General features: G+C 39.3%; 1 protein-coding gene across 2 annotated transcripts; it reads left to right on the forward strand.

Moving 5' to 3' along the window:
• The first annotated feature begins 1,694 nt into the window (after positions 1 to 1,694).
• On the forward strand, positions 1,695 to 6,121 carry LOC117737103 (CMRF35-like molecule 1). 2 transcript variants are annotated; one of them, XM_034542773.1, is made up of 6 exons: positions 1,695 to 1,809; positions 2,021 to 2,353; positions 2,457 to 2,597; positions 2,925 to 3,023; positions 3,121 to 3,164; positions 4,937 to 6,121. In XM_034542773.1, exons 1-6 carry the CDS (start codon positions 1,773 to 1,775, stop codon positions 5,231 to 5,233), a joined length of 951 nt encoding a protein of 316 aa, XP_034398664.1. In that variant the 5' UTR covers positions 1,695 to 1,772; the 3' UTR covers positions 5,234 to 6,121. The 2 variants fall into 2 exon arrangements, with proteins under 2 accessions (XP_034398664.1, XP_034398673.1); XM_034542782.1 differs by having other exon boundaries at positions 2,928 to 3,023.
• The last annotated feature ends 4,496 nt before the right edge of the window (positions 6,122 to 10,617 follow it).

Raw genomic sequence — 10,617 nt, forward strand, 5'->3', positions numbered from 1 at the left:
CAATTCACTCTGTCTAATTTGCAAGCATGTTCCCCAAGAGTGCAGGTCCTGATGAAGTCTACCAATCGCTCCACCCATTGATGAGGGATGAAGACCAAGTTTACGGCACTCTCACACCCACCAAAAGGGTATGGCAGTCCACACATCTGTCATAACTTTGAATGATCACTACAGCAGGAGCTATTGCATCACTATTACATAACAGAACAATGAAAGATACCATTTTTTTTAAACTCTAGCCCAGAGCTACTAACTTAACTAGCATTTAAGGTCAATTTTGCAAATCTGTGCGCTGTGTTGACACATTTCACAAATGCGACGGCTTTCAATTTCAATTACATTCTATTAAAATGCATTTTATTTCACTCAGTTAATTTGGGACTAGTCTAATAACATGGATCAAACATGTTTTGTTCCCATGAGTGCAGGTCCTGATGAAGTCTACCAATCGCTCCACCCATTGACGAGGGATGAAGACCAAGTTTACGGCACTCTCACACCCACCTAAAGGGTATGGCAGTCCACACATCTGTCATAACTTTGAATGATCACTACAGCATCACTATTATATGGCAGAATGTTGAAAGATTAAAAAACTCTAGCCTGCAGCTACTAACTTAAATGCCATTTAAGGTAAATTTTGCAAATCTGTGCCTTTTGTTAATACATTTCACAAATGCGACGGCTTTCAATTTCAATTACATTCTATTAAAATGCATTTTATTTCACTCAGTTCATTTGGGACTAGTCTAATAATCACACGTGTTGTTCCCCAAGAGTGCAGGTGCTGATGAAGTCTACCAATCGCTCCACCCATTGACAACGGACAAAGACAAAGTCTACAACACCCACCGAATGGTTATGGCAGTCCCCACATCTATGTCACAACTTTGAATGATGATTATATCACGATTATATGGCGGAAGTTTGAAAGACTAAGATAAACCTTTTCCACTCTGGCCTACATATATCAAAGCCTGGTACATACGTTGAGCATCCCATGTCAGTGGACAGCTGCAGACTTGTACCGGTTGGTGTTACAATTCAGGGACCACGTCTGTCCGGGGTTCTACGCATGCACATTTTATACTTCTTTAAAGACAAATTATATAACTGTGGGTAAAGCCAAACCAGCTATATGTGCGTGCCACCAACTGGAGCGAAAGGTGGAACAAAACCTCAGCATGTGTAATCAGTGTGTGATACAGTCCGCGCGCTCTCACGGTGTGCCGTTCGTGTCCGCCCGTCAGGTCCACGTGCCTTTTGAAAGATCTACACACATTTCCCTGAATATTGCTAGTGACCGTAACAATGCTAAACACCAAAATACTTTGTCTCATGTGCTTTTATTTCCTCTGAATTTGAATTACATACATTTTCTTCGAAAGAATGCTTTTTTTTTTAAAAGTTAGTGTGTCTTGATCTGCAAACAGGCTGAACTTGTATGGTGTCATGCACGCTTAGCTTTTGTGTTATTAAGTGTCAAATCCACAGCCATAAACATGATATTCTACATTTAAATATTGTATTTGCTATCTGTTCAAAGTCTGAATAAACAATATTTTAATTTTTTGATGTTATTGTTTTTTGCACACTAACATAGTCTTACACATTACACTGTATGATTTGTGTCTAAGTGTGAGTATGAGAGTGTGTGTTTAGGAAAGGGGAGGAGCTGCAACTGATGACAGGAAGGGGAAGTGAAGGGGAGCGGTTAAGACTGTCGACTGACCTGAATATTCCCTTTCATTTGTTCTCTTGTCATTTTCACCATGATAAAAATATATGCATTCTCTTGTCTTCTTTCTGGTGAGTAACCTTTTTCTGTATTCTCTGTATGTTCAACAACTGTAGCTTGTGTATAAATGCTCTAGCTGTTCGATGATATGCTTGTTCTTTATTTTGCTAAATGAGCCATTACGTATTGCCATCACAAATAGTAAGAATGGGCCAATATTAAATGAAATGAAGATAGACACTATGACAATGGCAACAATGTTTCCTTTATTTCCACCTGTAGCTCTGAGTATTGTGGAGGTGAAGCTTCTCATCATAAACGGTCATGTTGGGCAAGATGTGACAATCCGATGCTCTGGCTGGAAAATTTGGACCAATGAAAAAAAATATGTTAAGTACTTTTGTGACAGTCCATGCACGGGAGACTCTCACATCATCGCCAAAGCAGCATATGGAAAAACTACATATAAAAACAGAATACAGTTAAAAAACAGAGGAAAAGGCTTGTTTGTGACCTTCACAAATCTCCATAAGTCAGACTCAAAAACATACTTTTGTGGATTGGAGAGAACTGGCGCTGATTCATTTATAAAGGTGTTTCTTCACGTCATAGATGGTAAGTTTATGCTCTTAATTTTCTCATTGAAAAAACACTCCTTTGCCGAAAAGTTACATTTATCCAATTGTTGTTATACTTATATGGTGTCTGTTATTTTCAGCTCCGATCCCCAGTCCCAAGACAACTCCAAAAACAGTCATTGTTGGTTCCACGATGTCTTCAAGCAGCTCAGATGTTACTGACATGTCTTCGTCATACACGACCCTCAATACAACAGCACCAACAGAAAAACAAGGATCTGGTAGTGAACGCACTCATCTGAACCATATATATAACATATTTAAATACATTTACTGCATATATGTTTATGTTAATTATAGTTGCCAATCACAAGTATTCATATATATGAATACACATACAAACACAATAGTCAATGCAATAGTCGTGTTGTGCTCAGATACATTCGTGACATTTACCAGCCTCGTGCCTGTCACCTAAAATTAAAATAATGCAGTTCATGCAACTAAATATCAGTATTCACATGTCTTGTGAAAAGCAAGTTTGTGAAGTTCCATGAACTGTGATCAAGCTTTTTTTCAATCTGTCTTCCTCTTCTTCTGTCCTTGAGGAGGAAGTGTACCATATTTGGTTGCAGGTGTCATCGCCATAATAATCATACTGATGGTCTTACTGAAGCTTATTAACAAGATGATGAAACATCAAATGAGTAAGACCCACAAATCAAAGCACACCTTGCAAACATGTGGCTATCCAGTACAGCCTCCACCAGACATATTAACAAATGATGTCCTATATGTTTACAGAAGTTGAGTCAAGTGCTGATGTGCGTCAAGAAGATGCACAAGAGGTCAGTTTGGGCATTTTCTCTTACTGCTCTGGCATTCGTTTCTCATTTCTAACTTTAATGCCACTCAGGACACTTTTACAATGCTGAGATAAACACAAAGAACAACTGGAATATCTGGTGTTTGAAAACGTTTTTAAAAAAGATTATTGGTACACAGAAACACAACACTAACCTTGTTGAAGCTTATTTATGAGTACGAGATGAGCCATCTGTTTCTCACCAAACCCCAGCAGCCATTAGCCATCAGATCAGGTATCACCAGGTATCAGACTTACGGACAAACTAAAGGAGATTTTATTAAATAATGTGTTGTAATATGTTTTTTGTCCTTAACTTTGGACTTTGGATAATTATTATTATTATTATTATTATTATTACGAAAGAAAGAAAGCTGTGTGATTATCTGAAGGCTTTTATTATCAATATGACACAAGGCTGAGCATAAAATTAGATGACATGGGGTCTCATTTATAACCGTTGCGTAGGCACAAAATGGGGTCTGAAAGAGACTCCGCCTCTGACTGCTGCGCTGCCATTTATATCTGGGTCCTCCGTACAAACCTGGGACAGGAGACACAGGGAAACTGGTGACGAAGAGAGTGAGATGGTGAATAGAAGACAAACCGTAGAAAAGAAACGTGAGAGGCATCATGAGAGGTATAACGATGCCTCTCACGTCTAATTTCACTTCATATCACACATTACTTTGCACTTCTATATTCTCTTCATCATTATCTTTCAAACCAGCAGTGTTATTTGTGCTTGTAAGGTGTAGATAACTGTCAGCACATTTTAATTATTACAGATATAAACCAACTCAAACCTCAAATAATATTTAATAAGTGCTGCCTGCACCTCGGAGCTTAGAGGAGCGACTGAACTATCAACACTCGTGGTCATCTGGAGAAGCTGGTGAACTATTCCTCCGCTGTATAAGGTCGTTAAAAAACTGCAGAGCGTCATTAGTTTTCAATAATCTTCTAATACTAATATATCCCCAAATACAATCGGAGTGTTTGTGAGTAGAATCGCTGCAGTGAACACAACTTTAATGATTCATTTATGGTTTATTCTATAGTCACGGATACACAAACTATAAACAGCTATCTGAATCAGAGGAGTCACCATGGTGATGTCACAAACCTCCAGTAACCTCACATGGCAAATCACCACCTGCACATAACGGTTGTGTAAATTAGCAACGTCTGGAAATGAAACCAGTGGCAGCTCTCGCACGATTACTTCATATCCTCATTATCAGTCCTAATCATAATGCCATAAAAAAACATGTGAATAAATCATTACCTATAAATCAAAAATTAATTAATTAATCAAATTACCTTTTCAAAAATGATATCCAGGGTGGATACCAACGTATCATTCAACCATAAATAGTTGAATGTGTGCGGGTGGGAGGCTGAACCAGCTGTGCACATTTACAGGTTGATTTTGCATTTCCTCTTTTGCACGTACGCAAACATTTAGTGTGGACCCTACGCACTGTTTTATAAATGAGACCCTGGATCTGTCTTCAGCACATAACTCTGCTTATAATATGGCTATTCAAGTAGCATTATGTGTTAAAGTGTGAACGTGGAGATCAGAATTACACTGTCAATAACAACACATCTTTACATATTATTGCATCCCAATTTTAGTGGTATTAAGAACGTTTTCCAATGTGATTGACTGTTACGCTCGTTTATGTGCTTGCCACCTTGTTTCAGTTGTGTGGAACTTAGTTTAACAGTGTTTCTGTTTCCTATTTCAAGGATGTACAATATGATGAAATAAGACCTGAAGACCAGACTGACCCAGACGTCCTCTATGCTAATTATTCCCACCACCAAGGAACACAATTTGCAGCTGAGAGCCGTAATAGCAACTCAAACGATCTTTATTTATTAAATCTACCTTCCAGGTCTGTGGTCGATTCAAGGGGGGCGAGTACGGAGAGCAAAGTCACAAATGACTTGCTGTACTCTGTTGCTCAACTTCCCAAAAAGAAAACTGAACCCACTGAAAATGAGCCTCTCTACTCTCTGGCCCAGACACCACAAGCAACCTGAAGCTATTGTGGTCAAAAATGCATAAAAACTTTCTCGATCATTTTAATTCTATTTTTATGGAAAGAGCTATCATATAATAACAGACAGGAGAGAAAAGAGAAGGAAAGGATACAATTATGTTCATATCCAGACACATTTTCACTGCCCTCTATCCTGTCACTACGTCTGATGACCATTGTCTGCTTTATGAATCCATTACTTTATGAATTTGGCATCATGTTAGCTAAAGGCACTCAGACAAAAAAGGGGAAACAGACTTATTCTCATGGAAATGTTGCACATAAAACTTTGCAACAGAAGTCTCCTTCCTTTGTTCTGCTTGTGTACACACACACACACACACACACACACACACACACACACACACACAAATCACCAACAGGAAATTGATGCACCCTGCCAGTAACAGCTGTGGTGTATCTGCTTCCATGATTCTTAATGAGTAGATCAGCGAAGCGGCTTCTTCTGTATCTGAACAGTCAGAGGAAGTTTTAAAGCAACTGTTCTACTTTCACAACTCACACTGGACCTTCAAATACAAAACCCATTACTATTCAAATGCGAGGCCCATGTTTTTCTTTTTATTATAATTAATCCTCAGATGTATTCAATGTAAAGTTATTTGTGTCTAAACTTGTATTCTACATGGGTTAGCCCTAAACGGGTGTCTTATTATTTCATTATTTTGTACTGAAGCAGAACTGGCGCTTTGTATTATTTGATCTATGTGAACCCTTCGTTAACTTGCGTGAGATACATAGATACATTACCCGTGTATGTGAAGCTAAAAGTAATTATTTGCTTTGATCTGTTTTTAATCCCTTTTTGTAAAATGTTTTGGTTTCATCTCATCAGGATGTTATACAAATAAAATTATTAAAAGAACAATTCAGTGAAGAATGTATTGTTTTTTTATCTATGAAAACTTTAATTTTAAAGATTAGCCAACATTTAATACAGCGAAGAGTTCATCTAAGTTTACTGTGATGGTAAATGGACCTGTACGTAAATACCTGCTTTTCTAGTCTTCCGACCACTCTAGCGCTTCAACACTTCATGACATCATTCACCCATTCAAACACTGATGGGAGGGGCTACCATGCAAGGTGCCACCTGCCCATCAGGATTATCTAAACATTCATAGCCATTCACAGCACAGCCTTCGGGAACAATTTGGGGTTAAGTGTCTTGCCCGAGGACACAGACTGATTCTTCTGATTGAGGGACGACTCTGCTCACCAATGAGCCACAGTCGCTCCACTGGTATATTTTGATTGGCATTGTCCACATTAGTGAAGCCAACAGTCTGTGATAGATATGCAATGTTTCTCAAATGCATACATGAAACAAACAAATGCTATATTTCCATTGTGTTTTCTATGTTGCCCTCCCCAGTTTATGGTTTGTTATTTCGTGTTGCCTTCTCCTTCTGTCGTGCTGATTGCAGATTGCAGATTTTCTGTCAATGTGTGCGGTATGGTGAAGTTACTCTGGGTGACTGAGAATAGTAAGACAGCAGAAGTTGAAGACATGATAATGAAATTCTGATATGCCGATATCAGTCACAATCTACTAAGTTTAAGCACCATGGCTTGTTTGACAGTACTTTAGACAAGAAAAGCCATTTATATACAATAATATACAGTTTGACACATATAGCTAGGTGCAATAGATTGTCTTTTTTTGTTTCGGGATTGTTAGAAAATATAAGTGTAGTAGCAAGTTATAAATGAATAAGTCATGAAACAAATCAAGGAATTAATCTTTATTTAAATAATATATATCTGTATCTGCCTTTGCTTCCATCTTCTATAACGTACTTGCGTCCCCATTACACAACCCTGAGTCTAACACTCACACACACACACACACACACACACACACACACACACAGCCAGACAGCAGAAGTCACCTTGGCAGCGGGAATGCCCTCCAGTAGCTGTTCTTGTTCGGCTCAGAGAGTGAGAGCAGCTTGATGTTGATGTTATTGTTGTTATAGTTGTTGTGTACCACCAGGGGAAGAGTGTGGCCTGGGGTATCTACTCTGTTGTCAATGACAGTCAATGACACTCTGCTGCTAAGTGAAAAGGATTAGCCAGCTCTCTCTCTCTCTCTCGCTCTCTCAATTTTCAATTAAATTCAATAGGCTTTATTGGCATGGATGTTGCAATATTGCCAAAGCAACACAAACAATATACAATTCCTATGGATAATAATAACAATATGACAGAGAAATAACTACAGTGAAAGAAAGCACAGTTGTATTTCTTGGGACACAATAAAGGATTACTTTGTGTGTGTGTGTGTGTGTGTGTGTGTGTGTGTGTGTGTGTGTGTGTGTGTGTGTGTGTGTGTGTGTGTGTGTGTGTGTGTGTGTGTGTGTGTGTGTGTGTTGGTCACTCACTGTCCCTCAGGCTGTGGCATGATAGGACTTATGGTGCAACAAGGTGGGCTGTGTTTCCTTCTCCTAGGAGGATTCTTATTTGAGAAGATTCTCCCAGTTCTCTGAAACCAGAGACCTGAGAGCTGAGCCGGTCCAATAAAGTCCGTCTTTTTTCTGTATATTTGTCACACTTTAGGAGGAAGTGCATCTCTGTCTCAACCTCACCTGTCAAACAGTGACCACATATTCTGTTTTCTTTTGGTTGCCAAAATTTCTTCTGTCGGCCTTTTTTCGATTGGCAGTTGGTCACTGAGCCGGTACTTGGTCAAGATCTGTCTCTGCTTCTGACACCTGACAGAAAAAAGATATTTTGCCAATTCATAATCTTTTTTTAGGGCCAGATAACATTCTAATCTACTTTGACTTTCAGTTTCTTTTTTTCATGTTTCTTTGCTTTGCTTTAGAATTGTGTTGACTCTAATTGGTATTTGGAAAGCAGTGATAGTGTGAGACTGGTCCGGGTTTTTCTGAGAGGTTTCGCGTGCTCGGTGGAGGACTGCAGTCTGGCGGTGGGGCGGGTGGTGGGTCACGGCAGTGTGAAGTCCGCCGCCCGCATGGACAGTGCGGTCGTGATTATAATCTGGCTAAAAGGTCGGCTTGTTTTCAACATACATGATTGTCTGACCAGTTCTGTTTCCTGCCCTGCTGAGCTTGTGTTTTTGCAGTGTTGCCGTGTTCCGAGATCACAGCAATCAGGAGCTGCACATCCTTTTTGATCAGTGAGAGCGCTGTAAGATTTTAAATGTTTATACTGACATTTGTTTACTTTAGTTAACATTTGGACAAAACACAATTTGGCCCAATGAAACTAAGACTGTGTGGAAATGGTCTTACAGTGGACAAGAAAGCTTCCTTCCAACATTCATCACAAAAGAATGGTCGATATTGTAGTACTGTACTTGGAATGGAAAAGGACTTTAGCCAATTAAAAACCTTTCCAATCTCTGTTCTGAAATCAAATAGACCGGGTTACAAGCACACCTATAGGGTTCTAAAGTGCCTTAAGCTAATTAGTGTCTGCCCCCTGCTCATGCCTCTAAAGTCAAAGCTAACAATTACAATCTGGGCGACCTGAGTTGCACTTCTTACGTTAGCCAATTACAGCTACTTTCAAAGTCATATCATCCAATTACCTTTCCTGGCCACCCTGGATTCTGCAGACCTATTAGCCAATTATACATCTCGCACAATGGGTTATTCTGGCACACGCAGGCCGATCCTGGAATCTGTGATTCAACATCATGAAAACACTTCCCTCCCTCAATCCCTTTCTCAAGTTCAACTACTGTTATTAGCAGCTATCAAAGCCCAAATGTGGTTCACTTCAACTCCACCTAAGGCGAATCCTGCCCTTGTGCGCCTTCTCCATCGTGATAATATGCCACTTTAAACTCACCTTTGCTGGAGCAAGGTAATTATAAGAGGCTGTTCCGGGCGCTGCATAAGCTTGCAGGTGTCTGGTGAGGTAATGGACAGAGTTTCAGAGTTCCTCATGTCTGTGTTTGACTCATTGTGCTGGCAAAAAATGAACTGACTGATGCCTCATGAACTCATGAACCCTAGTTCTAGACTTCCAATAAGCGTATATGAAAGAAACACAACTTGTTGTTTAACATTAACAATGCAGTGTTTAAAAGTAACAGCGTTGTGGTTTGGTTGGTTGATTGGACTGTCATTTTAACTTGCTAGTCATGACATTGAGTTATCTCTTATGAATGTTCATTTGCTGTCAATATCTTCTTGATTTAGACATGTTTGAACCTTACCTCTGTGTGTTAACACACTACCAGACAAGACGAAGTTTAAATAGTTTGTTATTCCTGCTTCATACAATCTGTGAATGGTAATTTATAGTCTGGTTAAGGTTGGGGAAGGAATGGCTGGTCTTTGGGATGAACTACTGTCTCCTAGATGAAAGCATAACGCCCTCCACAACAATCCACCACTCTGACCTCCACACCTTTACCATTTGGACAAAAGAAAGTGAGGTGTGGATTCGTCCTGTTTGGGCATAATTCCTATGGATACTGTGTAAACTGAGCATAATAATAGCACCTTTAACATTGAGTCAGATGTACAACTGCTGTCTAACTATTTGTTATTACCTGAAAGCATGTATACACATCATAGTGGATCAAAAATCACATGTTAAAATCATCGTTTGTCATCAATTTGCTGTAACCTGGGCTTTCTTTGTGTTTCTTTGTGACTTTGTGTTGACATATACATACATACATATATGAAATTTGACCTCTGCATTCAACCCATCCCAAGCATTTAGGCGCACTGGGCTGCTGTTACAAGCCTGGGGAGCAACTGGGATTCAGTGTCTCTCTCCAAGACACTTCAACATGGGGACAGTAAGGAATCAAAGCACCAACCTTTTGGTCAATTGATGTGATAAATGTACAGTGGAGACACTAAAGAATGATGCTAGAATGTATATGATATATATATATATATGTGTGTGTGTGTGTGTGTGTGTGTGTCAGCTAATGGTGAGAAAAACAACAGTGCGAACAGCTGATGTTATCAGTAAAATGTTGTGCCTTGGAGTAGTTTGATCAATGAAGGAAATTAAACTTGCAGAGCTTTGGCTACATTTTAATCACTTGGACCGTTGCACGTAATGAATTATTCCTGCATCAAGAACAAGCTGCGATAAGAGGCAAGGACTAAAACAGCAACAACAGTGAAGAAAAAAAAGATGGCTACAATATAATTCTGTATAATTATTATTATTGTGTACCATTCATGGGCTCCATGAACTGGCCGGTGGTCATAGAGTTTCTATGTTTCAATTTCTGATGTCAACACTTAGTGTATGATCCCCAGCTTGCCCTCACAGCTGCTGACAGCACAGAGTGCTTCTGTCAGAGTTCCTACGACTGCAAGGGAGCTTGAATGTTTTTTTTAATGGTTTTAAGTGTTTATTTTTCAA

Source organism: Cyclopterus lumpus, chromosome 1, assembly GCF_009769545.1.
Source record: "Cyclopterus lumpus isolate fCycLum1 chromosome 1, fCycLum1.pri, whole genome shotgun sequence".
NCBI classification, from domain to species: domain Eukaryota; kingdom Metazoa; phylum Chordata; class Actinopteri; order Perciformes; family Cyclopteridae; genus Cyclopterus; species Cyclopterus lumpus.

Excerpts from the sequence above, each read along its gene's own strand:
- LOC117737103 (XM_034542773.1), top strand. The coding sequence starts at position 1,773 with ATGATAAAAATATATGCATTCTCTTGTCTTCTTTCTG. Across the intron at positions 2,354-2,456 it reads GTTTCTTCACGTCATAGATG|CTCCGATCCCCAGTCCCAAG; the intron begins GTAAGTTTATGC and ends TGTTATTTTCAG. Across the intron at positions 2,598-2,924 it reads AACAGAAAAACAAGGATCTG|GAGGAAGTGTACCATATTTG; the intron begins GTAGTGAACGCA and ends TCTGTCCTTGAG.